At 55.0% G+C, this 18,980-nt stretch overlaps 1 protein-coding gene across 1 annotated transcript in view; it reads left to right on the forward strand.

The window, feature by feature from the left end:
- The first annotated feature begins 1,365 nt into the window (after positions 1-1,365).
- Positions 1,366-18,980, forward strand: part of PHF21B (PHD finger protein 21B) — a 131,056-nt gene continuing 113,441 nt past the window's right edge. Inside the window, exons 1-2 of the mRNA XM_028827608.2 lie at positions 1,366-1,867; positions 2,745-2,810. Of these exons, the coding sequence (XP_028683441.2) occupies positions 1,814-1,867; positions 2,745-2,810 (120 nt within the window). The 5' untranslated portion in view covers positions 1,366-1,813. The remainder of the gene's footprint in view (positions 1,868-2,744; positions 2,811-18,980) is intronic.

Raw genomic sequence — 18,980 nt, forward strand, 5'->3', positions numbered from 1 at the left:
CCTCCGGAGTAGCTGGAATTATAGGCTTGCGCCACCACGCCTGGCTAATTTTTTGTATTTTTAGTAGAGAGCAGGTTTCACCATGTTGGCCAGGCTGGTCTCGAACTCCTGACCTCGTGATATGCCCACCTCAGCCTCCCAAAATACTGAGATTACAGGCGTGAGCCACCACTCCGGCCGGCCTCCTGTGGAGTCTTAAAGCGCTGTTTGCAAGTTTCTGTTAACTAATTTGGGTTAAGGGTGCTGGGTTATGGGATGAGGGGCCATCTGTATTTGGGGGTCCCAAGCACATAATTTATGACAAATGCCCTAACAGAGAGCAGAACAACACTGGGGTCCTCTCTTAAAAAAAAAAAAAAGAAAGAAAGAAAGAAAAGGGGGAATTCCAATAACTTCTGCCAACAAAAGAAATGTGTGACCTGTTGGCATATGTTGAAAGGGACATATGTCGATAGTGCTTGCTTGGGTATTTTTTGTGCTGCCGGAGATGAATCTGAAGTTAAAACGACTTAACAGCTTAAAAGTTTACTTTGACTTATGATGGCACCCTTTCTCCCCAGCGTGTTTGAAACGTGCCAGTTGCTGCCAACTGGGCACCCGGCACTCCGACCTGAATGAAGATGGCAGCCCCGAGGTGGTTGACAGTGACTCTGGGACATTAACCTCCTGGCTGCGGGGCTGGGGGTTCTGAAACGCGATCTCCGCAGCTGTAGTTATAATTGTTTTAGGTCGCATTGACCGGGCCTGTTTACGACTCTTAACAGTCTTAAAAAGTCCAGTGACATCTGTTGAGAGTTTAATTGTGAGTGTTAAAAAAAAAAAAAAAAAAAAAAAAAAAAACCATTAAAGGAAGAGCCAAGAGATCAATTTTCTTGCTGTTTAAACAACACGGAGGCCATCAGGCGGCGGGGGAATGTTGCGACGCGACTAATTTTATCTCCCAAGTCGCGGCGCTGGTATGGACAGGAGGGGTGGAAGAATTTAAATAAAATAGCAGAGGGAGGCGGAGGAGCGGGGAAAGGAGGGAGCCGAGGACCAGAGAGAGAAATGGAAACACGGACTCGCAGCCTCCCAGCGGAAAGTGTCCTCAACTCGGCGTTAACAGCGCAGGGGGTGAGGGCACCGCGTCCCCCGGGATGGACCTGGGGACAGAGAGGAAGACCCCGCGGTCGCCCCTCTCCGAGCGCCGGCACGAGCGGCCCCCGGAGCCCCCGAGCGTGCGTCTCCGTCCGCCACCACTTTTGTTCTCCGCTCGGGGCTCCGGGCCGCGGCGGGGCGGCAGTGCGCAGGCGCGGGCGGGGCGGGGCGCAGCGGGCGGAGGGTCCCGGCACCGCCCCCCGCCGCCCCGGCCCGCTCCATCCGGGCACTGCCGAATTAGCATCGTGCCGAGGCACAACTTTGCCGAGGCCCAGCGAGATCCAGGCGCGCGCGCCGGAGGAAATATAGTCCCTGCCGGCTGGAGGCTCGCGCGGGAGGCGGCGGCGGCGGCTGGGCGGGCGCGCGCGGGGCTGCGCGGGGCTCCCGGCGCCGGGGGGCCATGCGCCGGGCCGCGCCGGCAGCCCGGGGACCCGGCGCAACTTGCCGGGCAGCCTGAGGAGTTGGGGCAGCCGCGGGCTCGGCGCCGCGGCGCCCGGAAGCCTTTCTTCCCCCTCGCCAGCCCCCTTCCCTTTCGGCCGTGGGGGAGGGGGCTCGTGTCCCCCCCACCGAGCCCGGAGGCCGTGTCCGCCCGCGCCCGCTCTGGCTCCCGCGAAGCCGCGCAACTTCCCGGGAGCCCGGGCCAAAGTGAGCGCAAAGTGCTGCCCAAGTTGCCGGGATGGAGCTGCAGAGCCGGCCCGAGGCGCTCGCCGTGGAACTCGCGCGCCACCAGGTAGGTGGCCGGGGGCCGGGCTCGGGGCCGGGGAGTGTGTTGCGGGGCGAGGGGGTTGGGGGACCCGAGCCCGTCGTCCTCTCTTCCCGGTCTCAGGATCTTCCAGGCTGGAGTTTGCCCCGGGCGGGGGGCGAGGGAGTGATCACACGCGCAGACCCCCTTCTGGGCTCCCCTTCGCCCGCCCCCGGCGCTGTCCTGCACAGTGTGGGGGATCGAGGGCGCGCGGGACCCGAGTCTGGCGTCTTCTCTTAAGCGATGTAGGGTCTACATGACTGGGAGGGTGCCTGGAGGGGGCCCCTTCGTGAGCCGGCCCAGGGGAGGGGAGTGCGAACAGCCCCCTTTCCGGCCTCCCCTCGGGCCCCGCGCCCGGGGCGAACCTGCCCGGTGGGCGTAAGTAGTTTTGGCGATCGCTGCTGGCGAGCGGCGGCGTGGCGGCCGGAGCCTGAGCGGGGCTCGGCGTGCGCGTGTGTGTGTTGGGGAGATTAGGACGCGACTTGAATATTTATGAGCTTTGCTCGACACGGACTCGCCGTGTTTACTTGGCTCTTTGTTCCTCCCCCCTCCCCCGGCACACACTCACACTCACTCGCACACGCACCCCGGCCTGCAAACTTGCACGGCTCGGGGCGCGCCGCCGGGTGGCCTCGGCCCCCGCCCCGCCCCGCGAGCTGCCCCGATGAGGCGGCAGCCACAGGTAAGCGGCCCCGCGCGGCACTGCCCGGCCGCCGCGCGTGCGGGACGCCGCCCGGGAAACTTGGGGTACGCTGCGGCCTGTCCCGCTCGCGGGGCTCCGGGCGGGGGGTACCGCGGCCCGCGGGGCTGGGGCGCACCTGACCCCGGGCGGCCGGCTTGAGCCCGCTCCTCCGTGTTTCCGCAGAACGGCGACCTCAAGAAGCAGCTCCACGAAAGGCAGCCGCGGATCGCCGCGCTCAGCGACAAACAAGTAAGCGAGGGGATCGCGCCCCCCCCCCCCGGGATGGGGCGGGAGGGTAGCCGGGCACTTTGGCGGCGCCCTAAAAAGTGCCAGCCTGGGTGCCGCACGCTCATACTCCCAGAGGGGTCTGTCTCCAGTTCTTAAAGTTCCCCACCCCTCCCCTTTCCTGGAAAGAAAGAGCTGGGTTCTCCGAGGCGGCGGGGAGAGCCGGCCCGGCGGGGGCCGAAGAGAGGAGCTCACTTAAAAGGCGGCGCGCGGCCCGGCGTCCATTTTGAGGTGGTGGACATGTTTTTGGAACGTGGCGATTTCTCCCGGCTCGGAGTCCCCCGTTTTGCGCTGAGGCGGCCGTGGGGGCGGAGGGGGGCGACCGTGGGGGCCTGGACACCAAACTCCTTGGGAGCGATTTCTGGGTTCCGTGGCAAACCTCGTTTTGCAATCGTTCCTCGAGGCTCCCCCCGACCTTCCACTTCCCCAGCTTCACTTTTTATTCTTGGAACCTGACGCCAGCTCCCGGGGAACAAAAGAAAGGCGCCCCCGGGACCCCCCAGTTCTGCTCCAACTTTGGGCTCTGGGCGTTAGGTGTAGTTGGGGACACCTGAGAAGCTCCCCCGCGGCGGGGGCGCGGCCGCCCACCCCCCTCCCGGCCCCCTCCGGGGAGGAAAAGTTGTCCATTGTGACTTAGTTGCGCTGAGCTCAGCGCTCGGGGTTTCAGCACCACGAACAGATGCCGCCGCCGGAGCCCGGCCGGCCGCGCGCCCCCGCCCCCTGGCTCCCGCCCCTCCCCCGCTGCCCCTCCCCCGCTGCCCCTCCCCCGCCGCGCCCCCTCCCCGCACTCGCACGCCCGCCCCTTCCCCGCGCAGCCCGGAGCCGGGAACTTTGAGCGGCGCAGCCAATGGCGCGCTGGGGGCACCGCGCTGGCGGGGACGGGGGCGGTGGCGCCCCTCCCTCCGCTGCCCCTTCTCTCCCTCCCTCCGCGCGCCCCGCCCCCGCCCGCGCCGCGCCCCCGCCCGCGCCGCGCCCCCGGCCATCGATCGCGCTTCCTTCGGAATGCCGGCCGCAGCCGCCAGCGCCAAACTTGGACAGCTCCGGACCCGCCCCCGTGCGCCCCCGCCCGGGCCGGCCCCCGCGCTCCCACCCCAGCCCGGGCCGCCCCATCGGACGCCCCCTCCCCCGAGGGATTTTCTGGCGTAGGGGAGAAAAGTGGAAGAGGTTGGAGCGGCTGCCGGTGACCCTGGCGAAGGAGAATTCGGAGGCCGGGCGTTCGTGTCGAGTCTTTAAAGTTAAAAAGTGATGGGAGGGGGCGTGCGCGAGTAACGGTGGGGGGGCCCGGGCTTGCTGAAAGGAAGATGGCAGTGCCGCGGGCCGGCGCCTGGTCTGGGCCGCCGGGCTGGACGGGAGGCCTGGGACGAATGCACTAACCCCTTTCTGTCGGTGCCGCGGCCCCCCCGCACCCGGCCGCGCGCCCCCGTCCGGGAGTGGAAGCTTCCATTCCCGCCGGAGGGGGGGGCCCGGCGCGCGGTCCCGGCGAAGTCGTGGAGTTGGCGGGGGGAGGGGACCCAGGCCCGGCATTACCATTTTGATTGCTTTGATGCCATTTTTGGAGGGGGAGGGGTCGGAAGACCCTTTCCCGCAGAGCACAAAGCTGTTTAATCACTGTGTAGAATCAAATCAGATACTTTCTTTAAAAAAAAAAAAAAAATCCGCCACGAGATCTGGTCCAGTGTGATAGCTGAGGGTTACTAAGCCCTTTTTTCACTGGCTAAAACGGCAAGTTGTTGACTCCGAGTAGAAGATTTAAAAGAGAGAGGAAAAAAAAAATCCAATAACCTGGGAGCTTTTATTGGAACAATGTCTCTTTATGTTTCTGCATGGCAGTAGTTTTACTATTTGGAATGACTCTTCTGAGCTTGGGTTTGATCATTTCTTCTGTATTGTAGCAACTATTTCAAGGCTGTTTAAATTTTTATGATGATAGTAAATGAGTCGCTATTTATTATCTGTCATGCCGGAATTTAGATAAGCCGAAAGAAACATTTGAAAATCCTGTTTGAAGGTTGCAGCAGCTTCGGGAAGGAGCTCTCCGACTCCGGGCTGCCTTTGCCTTTAAATTTGAACTCAGGGAAGGAGGTTTGCTTGCGAACTGACCTCCATCTTTTTGTGTGTGTGAGTGTGTGTTTAAAAAGAAAGAAAACAAGGAAAACTTTTGTTCTCTGGCCTTTTAGAAATGTTTCCCTTTTAAATGACTAAAAATAACATCGGGTAAGCAGCCAGGATTTGGCCTGGCCATTGGAACTTGTGTTTGTAACTGCAAAGGTGTTGTTTTTCCATTTTCCTTTGTGGCATTTTATATAACAAGGGCTCATAAAAGAGGGAGGGGAGGGGGCTGCAGCCGTGGTTCAGCATGCTAATAAAGCCGCCTTGTCTTTCCCGGGCTCTGCGTTGAAATCTTTCAGAGGTCACCTATGAAATGAGTTGGGTAGACTTAACATTTACTCCCCTCTCCCTCTCCTTGGGAGAGTTTGGTGGTGATTGGCAGCTAAGCTGGGGAATAGTCGATGAACAAGCGCTTTGGAGGTGACTCTAGGCTGAACTGGGGTTTTGAAGAGGCTCTACTTGGTCACCCCGGAACCTGCCCAGAAGGGCCGAAATGGGGGAGTGGAGATGAAAAGGCAAGTGTGTCACAGTTTGCTTATTTAACTCAACGGAAAATTAAAGGCAGAATTCTTTGAGAGAGTTGCTTAGGGAAACGCTCATACTATCTCCACCTCCAGAGATGTTTTCTATGCTGGAACGTCGGGTACAAAGGTTAAGTTTCAATTAAAAGTGCGCATGTGGATGATGAACTAGATAGTAAAATGAACAGATGACCCCATTATCCAGGTCTGTTAGCGGTACACCAGCAGCGGAATCCTGTCGTTCAGGGCCCAACATCAATTTCTCATGGATGCCCTTAGCACGACGTTTTTCTCAGTTACTTTAAGAAACATGGACAAGTGCGTCAAGGTGTTCAGAGGACTCATAGTGGTAGCTGATTGTTCAGAGTAGATAGATAAAAATTTTCTGTGTAACTGTCTAGTTTTTGTCCTACCATGGGGGACTAGGGAACAAACAGGAAGTGAGTTTACATAGGACTTTGCTATTTGAAAATGAAGTTCATATTTTCCACTAAAAAAAAAAAAATGAGGCATCGGATAGTTGGTGAGAGCTGATGAGTTGTGGCGCGGCCCAGGCCAGCTAAGCTGCCTTCCCAGGTGTGGCTGCACCTCGCTGCTGAGCTGTGATGCCGATAGCGGAGGGCCCTCTTCTTTAACAAGATACGATGTGTGAAGACTCCATTAGCTGCTCCAGTGGTTTACGCCATGAGTTTGTAGCACATGCAGAGAGGCAGTAACATTTTTATCTACATTGTCAAGCAACAAGCCCTTCTGTGTAAATAACAGACCCAGCGTAAATATTGGGTGGGTGGGAGTCCCCTCTTTGGAGTTCCGAGCACAGCATGTAGATGCCACGTGTGAGCTGGCATCTCCAGACCTGAACTGAATGCAGGTTCAGCTTTACAGTGGGATTGGAAAGAGCCTTCAGTTTGAACCGCAGTCCATGCTGCTCTGGTCTCAGGAGAAAGACCCCGGAGGTGAGCTTGGGACCATGTGCACTGCCCCAAGAGTCCATGGAGTTGATGAACTCTGGGTTCTGAGGGGCTGTCCCCGAGTGCAGCGGTAAAAATACGTTGTCTTGAAAGGTGTTGTGTGTGCGCCCAGCGCTGAGATGTGTCTTCACCATGATTTACCAGCTGTGTCCAGCACTGAGAAGCAGCCACCGAATGAAGCTGGGGGGTTATCCACAGCCCCGCCCCACATTGTTTGCAGTCCTTTGGTACCAGGACTTTGTATTTTCCAAACTCTCCTCCCAAGCTTACTCTCCTCCAGAAAGGTGCATTTTAATCTCTCTGAAGTAAAGTGCCAGTTCTCATTGTTGAAACAGTATCATTATACATTACAGAAAAAAATCAGTGCAACTCCAAAAGCTCCACACTTAATACTGCTAGGGGAAGATTGTGGGAATGGGACAGCAAGACCAAGCCTGATGTTACCCCTGGTTAGCTCGGCTACCACCTGTGTGGCCGTCATCCCCCACCTCTCACACCTGCACCGCACCCCCCCAGCCCCAACACACAGCTGGAGTTTCCTGGACCCCTCCATCCCTTCATCGCCCTGGGCCCACCCACCGCCATCTCTTACCTGGAAGATAGTGATAGCCCCTTCACTGCATCTACTTAACAACAATAACAAAACCGCTTTGTTGAGATACACTTTCCATACACTCTTCACCTATTTGAAGTGTGCCATTCAGTGGTTTTTAGTACATTCACAGATCTGTACAGCCTTCACTACCATCCATTTTAGAATATTTTTATCGCCTACCAAAGGAACCCCTTGGCTGTCACTTCCCTTCTCCCCTTTCCCCCTTCCCCAGCTTTAAGCAACCACTAATCTACTCTGTCTCTAGAGTTGCCCGTTCTAGGCTTTCGTATGAATGGAATCATACTACGTATGTGTGTGTGTATGTGTGTGTGTGTATATATATAAAATGACTATAGAGTATGATTATGCTATGTATATAGTATGATTCCATTTATATGAAATAGATATATTTACATCTTTTTGTGACTGGCCTGTTGCACTTAATGATTCAGGCTTCATGCAAGTTGTAGCACGTATCAGTACTTCACTAGCTTTTATGTCAGGACTTCCTGCCATGTAGAGAGAACTCATTCTGTCCAACCGTTCATCCACGAGTGGACGTTTGGCTTGTTTCCACCTTTTCCTGTTTTGAGTGGCATGCTGCATCTACTCTTTTGCCTATTGTGAGTGGCATGCTGCATCTACTCTGGGCCCTTCTAGTACATTCTTCCCCAGAGTCAGTGTCTTAGAATGTGAATGAGATCACAGTGCTCCCTGGCTCACAGCCTTCCGGTGGCTTCCCCTTGCTCTTGGGATGAAACCCAGGGGCCTGCAGAGCCGCAGGGATGGCCCTGTCCACCTGCTCTGCCTCTGCCCCAGAAGCTCCGCCTCGCTCCTGCGGAGCAGCTACAGACACCTGGAGTGCTTTCCTGCCTCTGGTGTATTCTTAGCTTTGCTTGTGTAGATCTCCCTAGATCAGCTCCCTGTTAAGCTCCCTGAGGGGTGCCTGCTGGGCTCCCTTCTGCCTATTCCCAGGGCAGGGATGGTGTGAAGATAGGCAATGATTTGTTAACTGTCCTAGGGGAGCCCTAGCCTGCAGTAGGCCTGGAGCAAAGGGAAGATTTTGAAATCGTGTGTGTTGAAATGAGTGGACCCAGAGATGAATGAGACAAGCTCCCTGCCCTTGCAAACCCGACAAAAGAGTGAGGTGTGGAGAACAGTTTCAAGGAACTTTTGGAAAAAGGCTGTGAAAATCATACTGCAGGAACACCTGCATCATTGCTGGCCTGGAAACTGAGGACAGCTTCCAGAAGGGGGTTGCCTGGGAGATGTGTCCATAAGGCCTCCTGGAGTGGACGGGCAGGGATGGCAGCCAAGCTTGTCAAGGCAAAATGGCCCCAGAGAAACCCACAGTGGGAGGTAAGGGCGCTACTGAGTTTTCTGACCGTAAAACCATGAATGAGGAGGATAGAGAGGGCAGAGAAGGCCAGCTGGGGCAGTGTAAGGAGGGTGTCACATGCGGGGACAGAGGGCCTAGAGTTGATACTGTGGCCTCTTGCTGTGCCTGGTGGCTTCTAGGGCACGAGGCAGGAAGGTGTGTGTAGGAGTGCAGGGGTGCTGAGGGCAGGTCAGAAGGGAGGAGCGCGAAGGATGCCTGGGCTCCCCAAGTGCATGAGATACTTAGGTGTTTGTCACCTGCATGGGGAGCCTCTTGACAGGCCCCATTGTTGTGGGAAGCACGAGACTGGTGCTGGACCCAAAGCCCTGGGTGACCTGTACATACACCAGCCTGTGAGGGTGGGGATTCCAGGTGACCCTCCCCCAGACTTCACCAGAGGTTCTTAGAGCCAAAGAATTAGTGGGGGACACCTCTGGAAGCCTCAGAAGGCAACTGAGTGGGTAACTCTGCTCGGTTGAAGAAGAAAAGAGTGTGTGTGTGTGTGTGTGTGTGTGTGTGTGGTGTGTGTGTGTATGTACATAAATGCAATTTATAGTTACATGTTTACCAGTTACATTTTTATTTCTATTGATTTAATTTTCTTGGCCACATGTATATAATGACCAATATTTTTGTATTGTTATATGTCAATACAACATTATACATATAAAGCCTGTGTAATGTGTGTAAAATAGTTACTATTTTGTCTGTTACCAAAATGAGAGGAAGGACTTGTTTTTGAAGTTAGGAAAATAATTACCATTCTGCTGAAGTAAATTTTACTAAGGAAAGCGGTGATCAGCATTCTGTCATTTTGGTGACATTTAGGAGATAAAGAAGAATTCTGCTTTTCAAAGATTTTTATTAGAAAAGCAACACATGCTCATCGGGAAAGTGGCAGTACAGGTTTGAATATCGTAAAATGCAGGTCTCACTTCTTCCTGCCCCACCGTATCCTTGGGCGGGAGCCACGGCCTTGAGGCGTGCCCATCAGAGGTGTCGCAGATGCGTCTATGATGTTGGATAAACACTTTCTCACACAAGTCCCTGCACCAGGCATCACTATTCCCAGACCTGCTTTTCACACCTGACATGGTATTGTGGACGTCTCTTGGGAACAGCTCAGGTTAATTCCACGAATACGAAAGGACTTTCCACCAGAAATAACTGGGGATACGGAAGTGGCGGTGGAGGGATATGTTGTGAGTGATGGTGACATCTCATCTACAAGGCTCTACACTTGCAGAGGGCTTTCACTTGATGTCTGCTCACAGCCCACAGCTGTTTTCACATGCAGTTGGGGAGGCAGGTGCGTCCACAGTCACCTGTCGAGGCTGAGTGAGGTATCTGTGTGAGGTGTCTGGCCACCAGGCTCACCCAGGTGGCAGATGGGACGATGTGCTATGCTGGGGGGTGTGGGGACAGCTGGGGGGTGTGGGGACAGCTCCAGGGAGGTGACATTTGCACTGGTAGAGAAGATGGTGGCAGATTGCACACTCGCTGCCATGGCTGGCTGTGGCACTCTCTTCAGTGCGCCTTCTCTGTCCTCCTTGATAAGACTTTTTTTATTTGATTGTCAGGATAATCCTGGGACTTGGGTCGGACTGGGCTGGTGAATCTTCAGGATGGATCAGAGGAGGGCAGCTTTCCGAGGTTGAGCCGCTTGGGACTGCCGTGAATGGAATTGTCAACTCTGCCCCCTAGCCCAGGGTGCCTCCGTGTCAGTCCCCTGCTCGTCTCCAGCTGGTCTCCCATGGTGTAGGGTACAAGGTGATGTAGCCAGAAGAGCAAGGGCCTCAAAGTCAGCACATGGGTTCACGGCCCAGCTTCCTGCGTCTCAGCTGAGAACCTTGGGCAAGCCATTCGGCCTCTCTGAGCAAGCTCCGTTTGCCAGCTGTGAAGTGGGGATGGGAATAAGACTCACCCGGTGATTGAGATAAAATCAGCAGATATGAAAGTGCATTTAGATGCAGTGTGAAGGTGTTAAATGTAGGTCTGTTCCTAGAGATGAGGGTTGATTTGAACCACAGGAACCACCCCCTGCCCCGCCCGGGCTCTGACCTGGGCACTTTTGTCTTGTTACGTGTCACCGTTGGGGAGGCGATCTTTCCGTGCGAGAGTGCCATGTTGCTTGTTGCCCCCGTAAAGGTTGACGATCACTATGCTGACTATGCCGCCTGCATCAGCCACTCCAAAGAGTCCGCTTTGATATCTTAGAATCTTAAAACACCTGCTGTCGGAACTGGACAACTGATTTCAATTAACTTTGAATTTTTTCAATGAGATGACTCTGATAATAACTTTGGTAGTCCCATGATGCCTCATTAGAGCTGCTGGCTATGATGATTAGCCTTGTGATTTAGCAAGTTTTTCCTCCAATGCCTTTGTCTCTTCAGGAACCGAATCATGGGCTGTGTCTTTGATTTCAGTTGTGTGAGCAGTGAACACACGAGGCTGCTACTCGCCCCGTCTGCGGACACAGCGCTGATCCTGAGGGCGCCACGCTCCTTCTTCAGCAGCTGAGGCTCTTGTGTGGGGCAGCATCTTGGGGAGGCTCTGGTCACCTCTAGAGGGTTAAGGAGCTTTGAGGGTGTCCGGTGGCCCAGCTTTGGAGGCTCTGCCCCAAGAATATCCTCCCGAGTGCTGTGTAGAAGGCTTTTAACTTCGTCTCCGAGAGGCACGTGATAAAGCAGTTTACAGTGCAGGCTTTAAAACTGGGTAGACTGGAGTTCCAATCAATCCCAGCTCCATCCTTTGCCGGCTCTTCTGCCTAGGGCAGGCTTTGCCGCTTTGGAGGCTCTGGTTCCGTAGTTATAAAAGGGGATTGATAATAGTTCATGGCCAGCCAGGTAGCAGAGTGCCTGGCGCTTGGTGATCACTCAAGAAACAATTTCGAGAGGCCACAGGATTAATGAGTGGTACGTTAAGCTCTGGGCCCACAGGAAGTTCTCACGCAGTGGGACCGAAGATGGGTTCTGACGCATCCTGGCTTTCCTGGGGGGCGCTGGCTCTGAGCAGGTGCCTTCTGGTTCTCTCTGTGGACTGGCTTGGCCCAGAGAGGTTGAGTGCCTTGTTGAGATCACACAGCTGGTGAGTAGAGAAGCTGTGGTCCAGTTCTGGACCATTGGGTGCCCAGCTTCGTGACCTTAACCCCAACACTGGCACGTGTAGGGGGAGAAATGACAGTGTATTGGCACCAATATGAAAAGTGAGGTGTGGACTGTTACTCCAGGGCACATGGTCAGATAAAAATAAGTGGAGTTATGATGTTGGAGACGATCCCCAGCAAGTTAGTAACCGTCCCGGTGACCGTGAGTGGAACTTTCGTTCCAAAGTAGAAGTCATAGAAGCTTCCTGGGGTCTGGGTCTGAGTCTGGTCTCTGCATCTCCCGGGAGCCTGGCTCTTGGCTTAGCACCAGGGAGTGTGTGGCTGGCCAGGGACTCGGCCAGGATTGCAGGATTGCGGGGTTGCAGAGAGGAGTCTGCAGCGCAAAAGCCAAGCCCTTCGGAGCTGGGTGGTTTCCTCCTCCTCCCTCTCACTGGCTTGCATGCTGCTCTCCTTTTTAGTATTATTGATGTTGTTGTTTTATACTTTGAGGTGGAGACAGCTCATTTTGAAATGGTCTCTGTTCTCTGAAGGAACAGATACGCTTTCCGAAGATTGTTCTGCGTTGTTTTTGGTGGTGACTTCCTGTTCAGTAGTAGCAATCCCAGTGTGAGGAGAAACTGCTGATGCAGCTTCGCTCTGGTTACAGTCCCTGACTGCCAAGAGCGGGCATCCCTTGGCAGTTCTGATGGGCCGTACTATATGGTTTTTTACTTTGGCTTGGCACTTGTGCTGGTCTTCTTAAAATATGGCAGAAAGGAGGATATCCATGGGAGATTTTTATTTTTTTGCCCAGGGTTGAGTTGAACCCTCATCCTGAAGAGGGATGCGAGGGGCAGGCCAGGCTGGGTCCTGGTCTCAAAGTGGGGGTGTTGCAGCCCCTCTGGCAGCGATGTCCCAGGGACGAATGGGGTGAGCATTGTATGCACTGGGCGCGATTCCTGAGGCGCAGCCAGGAAATGAGTAGAGAGCGCTGTTGTCAGTACTACTTTATTAGCAATAATGCAAGAAACAGAAAGCCAGCAGGACCCCAGAGACATTGCCGTTGAAAAGCAGGGAGGCATCTGTGACTTTTTGTTGATACAGAAACCTCTGAGTTGCTTTTGGTCTTTGGACGGGTGTGCCCAGAGCTGGGATCGGCCCCTGACTTGGGAGTCTGTTGAAATTGAGGGGACGTGCCCCCTGCCGTGGCCTGATGGCTTATGGCTGAAGCTAAAAGCATAGAATGTGAGAACTAAGGGGAGCACCTCGGCCAAGCCCCACATCTTACCTGAGGGAAACTGAGGCCCCGGTCGGGATTGGGGATTGCACCCAGGAATCAGAGTGAGCCCCTGTGATTACAGGTATTCTGATCCCTGTGCTTCGCCCATGCAAGAAACCTGTTGTGTTTGTTTTCACAGTTAGATTCACTTCACCAGAGTTTTCTTTCTGAAGCCGCTGGCCCCAGAGGGCAGCCTGTGCGTGAGAGTTGCTGGGTCCTGCACGGATGACCTTATGTGTGGACAACAGGACTGCCAAGAAAGGACCCTCAGGGCACCCAGATGTTTTCAGAACGGTTGCTCGACTCTCCAAGTAGTTGACTTCTGAATTGCCTAAGTAAGAGACGGGCAGCTTTGGCAGGGCACAGTGTGTTCCGGAATGGTCCATGCGATGAAACTTACTAAATCAGACTGGCTGCAGATCTCCAGGTGTGGGTGAGTTTCTTCACCTTCTGTGTCCCTGGAGAATCAGGAGTCCCTGCAGCCGTCACCTAGCCCAAGTTTGCTTATTTCTGTTTTCAGAGTCTGCATTTGAGGGTAGGGGCCAGCTGTGGGCTTGTTAGGGAAGAGACATTCCCCAGAACAGGAAAGGAGCTGAGAGATGGTGGCAGCGGTTATGGAGGCAGCAGTTATGCAGGCAGCAGTTATGCGAAGCGGCAGCAGAGGGGTCTGTTGGGACCTCCCTGAGGGGACAGCCTGCAGGCTGCCCCTGGGTGAAGCTGTAGTCAATTTGGGGAGAGGCTTTTTACCCCGGGAAAAAGAAAATGGCTGGAATGAGGCAGGAGGGGAGGGGAAGGAGAGACAGAGAGGGAGAAGTGCTTCTCTTTGATGTCATTCAGGCGGAAAGCCAATCTGCACATGTAAATGAACTTGAAAATGTAATTAAAAATATATACATATTAGAGACTATGATCCAGAATTTAATGTGAGATGCAGCTCACAAAGTGACAGGTAGCATTTCCTACAATCAGCGAGACTGAGTCTCGGCTGTGATTAATGTGTCTCAGTGGTAATAAATGCACCACAGATAAATGCCGGAATTATTTGTTAAACTCCAGGTTGACAGCCCCATTGAATGCAAAGCTCTGTTTGCCCACATTGCCCACGCCCACCTCCCTGCAGCCAGTGCAAGAAGGTCCCCCCAAGAGCCTGGAAGGAGAGGTGATAGAACAGTTATTGGGGCCATCGTGGACTGAGGCCAGAGCCCTTGAGGTCATTCCAGCCATGGTCATGGGGAAGTGGCAGAAGTGGGCACCTCACGGGAAAGCTGCCAGGAGCCACCTGTGGCTGCCGTCTCCAAGTAGGAGCTGGGACTCGGTGGCCCAGGACCTTCAGCGTAAGGGACTGGAAAGGATGAGGGTAGTGGAGCAGTCTGTTTCTGAAGCCTTCTTGCGTGTTCTCCGGGGTGTGACCAGATAAGGATGCTCAGCTGGGAGGGCCGCGCACCAGGCTCGTGAGCAGTGGGCAGAATAGGCCCTTGTGGTGGTCACAGACTCGGGAGGGAGACAGGTGATCGATGAGAAACACAATGCATGACATATATGACATATGGAGTGGGTTGGAAGGTGGCAGGTGTTGTGGTGAAAAGTAGAGCAGAGGAAGGGGTATGCACATGCATGTGTGTGTGCGTGTGTGCACACGTCTGTGTATGCTTGTGTGCCTCTGTGTGTATGCACGCGTGTGTGCTTGTGCAGGCATGTGTGTGCTTGTTCACGTGGGTGTGTGTGCGTGTGTGCATGCATGTGTATATGTGTGCATGTGTGTATGCATGTATGCATGTGTGTGTGTGTAGGACAGTTGGCAGCTTTAGAGAGTGGTCTAGAGGGGATCAGAGAGTCAAATGGGGTGAGGACCGTTCCTCTCAGTGTGACTGACCTCAGCCTTTAAATCATCACCTGGCATGAGTGTTTGAGAGGGAGCACCCCTTTCATGGGGCAGAATGTTGACCACAGATTGGAAGTTAGGTGAAGGCTGATTTCTGCCCTCAATCTGCAGGAATTCCCTGATGATAAGAGCTGTCTGGGCTAGAACTGGTTGTTTAAGGCCTTCGTCTGCCAAACCACCTCTCAATCAGTGCAGGAGAAGCGGCACCAACCAGCAGTTGTACGGGGAAGCCTGGCCGATGCTCCCTGACGCTGAGATTCTGTGATTCAGAAATCTTGAAACTCATCAGGGACTCTGTGGCTGTGTAATTACAACCTGAGGCTCCCGACCTTGGCAGGGATGGCAGACTCCAAAGCTGTGGGCCGGCGAGTGGTCCTGCCGAGGGCTGGGCACTGAAGAGACCGAGCCCCTCAGCTGGGGGCAGCATGGCCCAGCACCCCCCTGTTGTCATGTGGCATGGGCCCTGTGCCGCCGGCTCCTTGGATTTTTCAAGAGAAGCCAGAAATGAAGTGTGACGTTTGGAAGTGGGCAGTGAATTACAGCCTTTCCACATATCCCCGGACAGAAGGGATGCCCCTGCAGATCGAGGTGACTGTCGCCTCTGTGACCATCTTTGAGCCTCTTGCCATGTCCCCTCAGCTGTGCCCTCGCCACATGGCTCCTTCGTCTGCATTGTCTGGGGCCCGGCGGAGGTGGGCAGTCCACCCTGACCTCAGGGACAGAATCTGTCTTTCCCTTGGATAGCTCTGTCATGCGGAGGCGGTGGTGGTGGTGGTGGGGGGTGTCATCTAGTAATTTCTTCCCTCCCTCATTTCTGTCTCCACTCAACATCTCGCGAGGTGCCGACAAACCGAGTGCTGAATGCAGTGACTGAGTCAGACTCAACCCGTTGAGATTCTAGAACCTTAGCATCCCAAAGTGCAAAGAGTCTGTGTTAGTGAGTCCTGAGATTCGAGACCTTGGTTCTACAACGGTCCAAGCTCCCAAGGTTTAGCGATTCTGCAGTCCCAGAGTGAGCCCCAAACCCCTGGGAGGGAAGGAGCCGATCACACCACCAGAGTGCCTCGGGGCTCCTCGAGGGTGTTTATCTCTCGTTTAGATAAGTAAGTGGAACACAAATGCATTTCTGTAAATAGACTCGTCCCCCAGCCCCCCACACGCTCCAGTCCCAGCCACTGCCTCGTTGGAGTTATTTTATTAACGTGTTCTGCTGAGTGGACTTGAATGGGGAACGCAGCCTCTCATATTGTGGATCTAATTATAAGCACGAGGGACGGTACCAAAGAAGCGGCTTTGAAGGGAGAAGAGTCTGGCAGCTTGGTTGAAAGTGTCCTTTAATGAACTTCTGTGGCACTTGTATCTTAGCAACACATTTTATTACATCCTGGTGCAGCTGGACTTGCTATACAGTAATTCATCCCCCCTGCACCTCCCCCCGCCAACCTTGGCGACTGGAGGGAGGGATGTGCCCACCCGCTTCCCCAAGGCAGTGTTTGCACCTCTGCTGCTTTGTTTAGTTGATGAAAAAGGCAAACACAGCTCTGAGAGCCGGGGACCTGGCCGGGGACCTGGCTGGCTGAGTAGAGTGTATGAGCTGGGCTGGAGGGGTTGGGCGGTGGGCGGCCTCTCAGCCTGACCTGCTACGAGTTCAGATGCCATCAGATGCCACCACTGCAGGCTGCCATGCAGGTCTGCTGATTCTCACCCTGGCATTCCCCAAGTTTGTGTATTTTTATCTGGACTTCTTTCCCGTAATGACACTAATTTGGATACTGCGGAAGTCGGGACATTGGCACATCTTTCATCGCAATCAGCAGCCTGTATGTAAGTGGGGGTGGGGGAGTGTAGCTGAGACGAAGTGGGCGCCAGGGGAGGGGAAAGTGGGTCTGAAGCTCTGGGCCAGGCTGCCCCGTCCGGCGGGGCTCAGCTGCATGTGAGCCCAGGGGTTGCGGCCGGTTACTTTTCTCTGTGAGCCTTAGCTTTCTTCTCTGCTGCGTGAGTGTCCTGTGGCCGCCGTAACTGATCCCCACAAGCTGGGCAGCGTAAAACAGCAGAATTCATTCTCTCACTGTTCCGGAGGCCAGAAGTCTGAAAGGAAGGTGTCAGCAGGGCCACACTCGGTCCAGAGGCTTGAGGGGAGGCCCCTCTCTTGCTTGTGCCAGCCCCTGGCGGCTCCTGGCAGTCCTTGGCTTGAAGATGGCCCTCCAGTCTCTGCCTCCGTCTACACCTGGCTCTCTTACCTCGGGGCCTGTCTGGGAGTCTTATAATTCGCCAGTCATGGGATTTAGGGTTCACACTAAGGCGCAATGACCTCAGCTAACTAATTACATCTGTAATGACCCTATTGCCAAATAAGGTCATCTTCCGAGGTTCCAGAAGGATCTGAATTTTGGGGGGACACCCTTCAACCCAGTACCTCTGCCAGCTGAAGCTAGTCCTGCCTACCTCAGATTCAGGTTGCGGGTATGCCCCGGGATGACCCCGCATCAGGTGCCTTTGGCCCAGTACGTGGGTCCACTCCCTATCGTTCTCTCATAGCCAGGAGCTGAGGTGGACAGACTGTGAACCCATGCTCCGTCCCGAGCGGTGGGATGGCAGGATCTTCGGAAACTGTGACCGGGCAGGTGGTTTGAATATTTGAAATCAGGACCGTGTCAGAAAAGCTGGGTGCATCATTTACTCTAGTTTGTGGCTCTTCACAGGCAGAAGGTTTGACATTAGGTTGTGTGTGTAGTTTTGAAAACCAGCCAGCTGAGAGTTTCACCCTGATTTGTTTTCATCCAGTGGCGAGGAAAGGATGCTTTAGAAGCACAGTCGACCTGATAGGGATGCGCGTTCTCCTGGGTGCACACACAGCTTCCTTGGTGCTATTTGGCCTGCAGGAAAGTAAAGAGTCCCAAGTTGCTCGTCTCCACGAGCCTCGATTTTTCTCATCTGTAAAGTGGCTAAAATGAAGGCCCCTGTCTCCAAGACCTGTGGTGGGGATTAACTGCCTTGAGGAGAAGCATGTGTGTAGACTGCACCTTGCCGTGTGTGGGTGGGTGGTTCTGGACTTGCTGTTCTTGGCTGTGGCCTCTTCTCTGGATGACCGGGAGGCTGGGATCTGTTTCAGCCTCCCCATCATCTGGGCTGTGGGAGAGCCCTTGGGTATGGGAGGATGGAGCCGGTACCGCTGTGGTGGGTGAGTGTGGACAGGCCTCTGCTGCCTTCACTTTCAACAACACGGAGGCCTGCCATGATCCCCCTTTTACCGGAGAGGACACTGAGGCTGGGCAGGGCGTGATGACTCACCTGAGGGCTTGTCTCTGAAGCTGGAGTGTGAACCGGCTTGGTCTGGGTCCCGTGTCCCTGTGTTGTCTATATGTTAAACTGTATCCCAGCCAGAATGGAGCCCAGCCCGCCCAGCCAGCGAGTCCTGCCAGGAATCCCAGCGAGCTGCCAGCCCCACCCCGAGATGCCGCACGTGGATGTGGCGTTTCAGGTTTACGTGGCTCCTGCCTGGACCTGATGCCTTGCGGTCCCCGGCATCTCAGGGAGTGGCAGAGTGGAGGTATCCCTTCTGACCAAGTGTGAGGACGCAGAGTCCTGTGCCCTGTTGGACTTGGTGGATTTGGGTAAAGCTCAGATCTTTCTGAGTCAGTCTGCGTCTGTAAAATGGGGACGAGGATCTACTGCCTGCTTTAGGGTGGGGTTGCAAGGCTGAAATGAAGAGAACCAGGGAGACCTGGGATGAGGCCAACAGGATCGTGTGAGCAGGGTGGGTGGGGTCCCAAGAGCCTGTTTGTGGGGTCACCGTCAGATCGCCACTCCTGTCCTCCTGTTCCCCACCCCACCACTTCACTCATTCTTACGCCTACTATGTGCTGGGTGCTTTACACGTTGTTCAGTCCACAGAAAGTGGGGCTGGAGCTCTTCCGTGGAGGGTGGCGGCCAAAAGCCGTAGCCGGGCTCAGGCTGAGTTGGTGGGGACCCTGGCCCTGCCGCCCACACGTGCACACGTAGAGGTTCAGTCCCGCATGTGGAAGACACACATCGCCTCTGCTCCTGCCTCTTAGGTGTGTTCCAAAGTTTGATGTGGGTGACGTGTTCAGCGGTCGCCTGCTGTGCGTGGCATCAGCCAGCAGTGGAGCAGGACTTGGAAGGCTGGCCTGGAACACAGGCTGGTGGCTCAGGTAGCCCTGGCACCACTCTCAGTGACTCACTCTGGTTGCACTGGCGTTGAGTGCGTCCACGCTGCGGTGCAGCCACAGCACCGCGTCCCTGTCAGTTCCTCCCGCGCATTTCATCGTCCAGCATCCCTGGGCAGCGGCA

Source organism: Macaca mulatta, chromosome 10 (genome assembly GCF_049350105.2).
Source record: "Macaca mulatta isolate MMU2019108-1 chromosome 10, T2T-MMU8v2.0, whole genome shotgun sequence".
In the NCBI taxonomy this organism is placed as follows: domain Eukaryota; kingdom Metazoa; phylum Chordata; class Mammalia; order Primates; family Cercopithecidae; genus Macaca; species Macaca mulatta.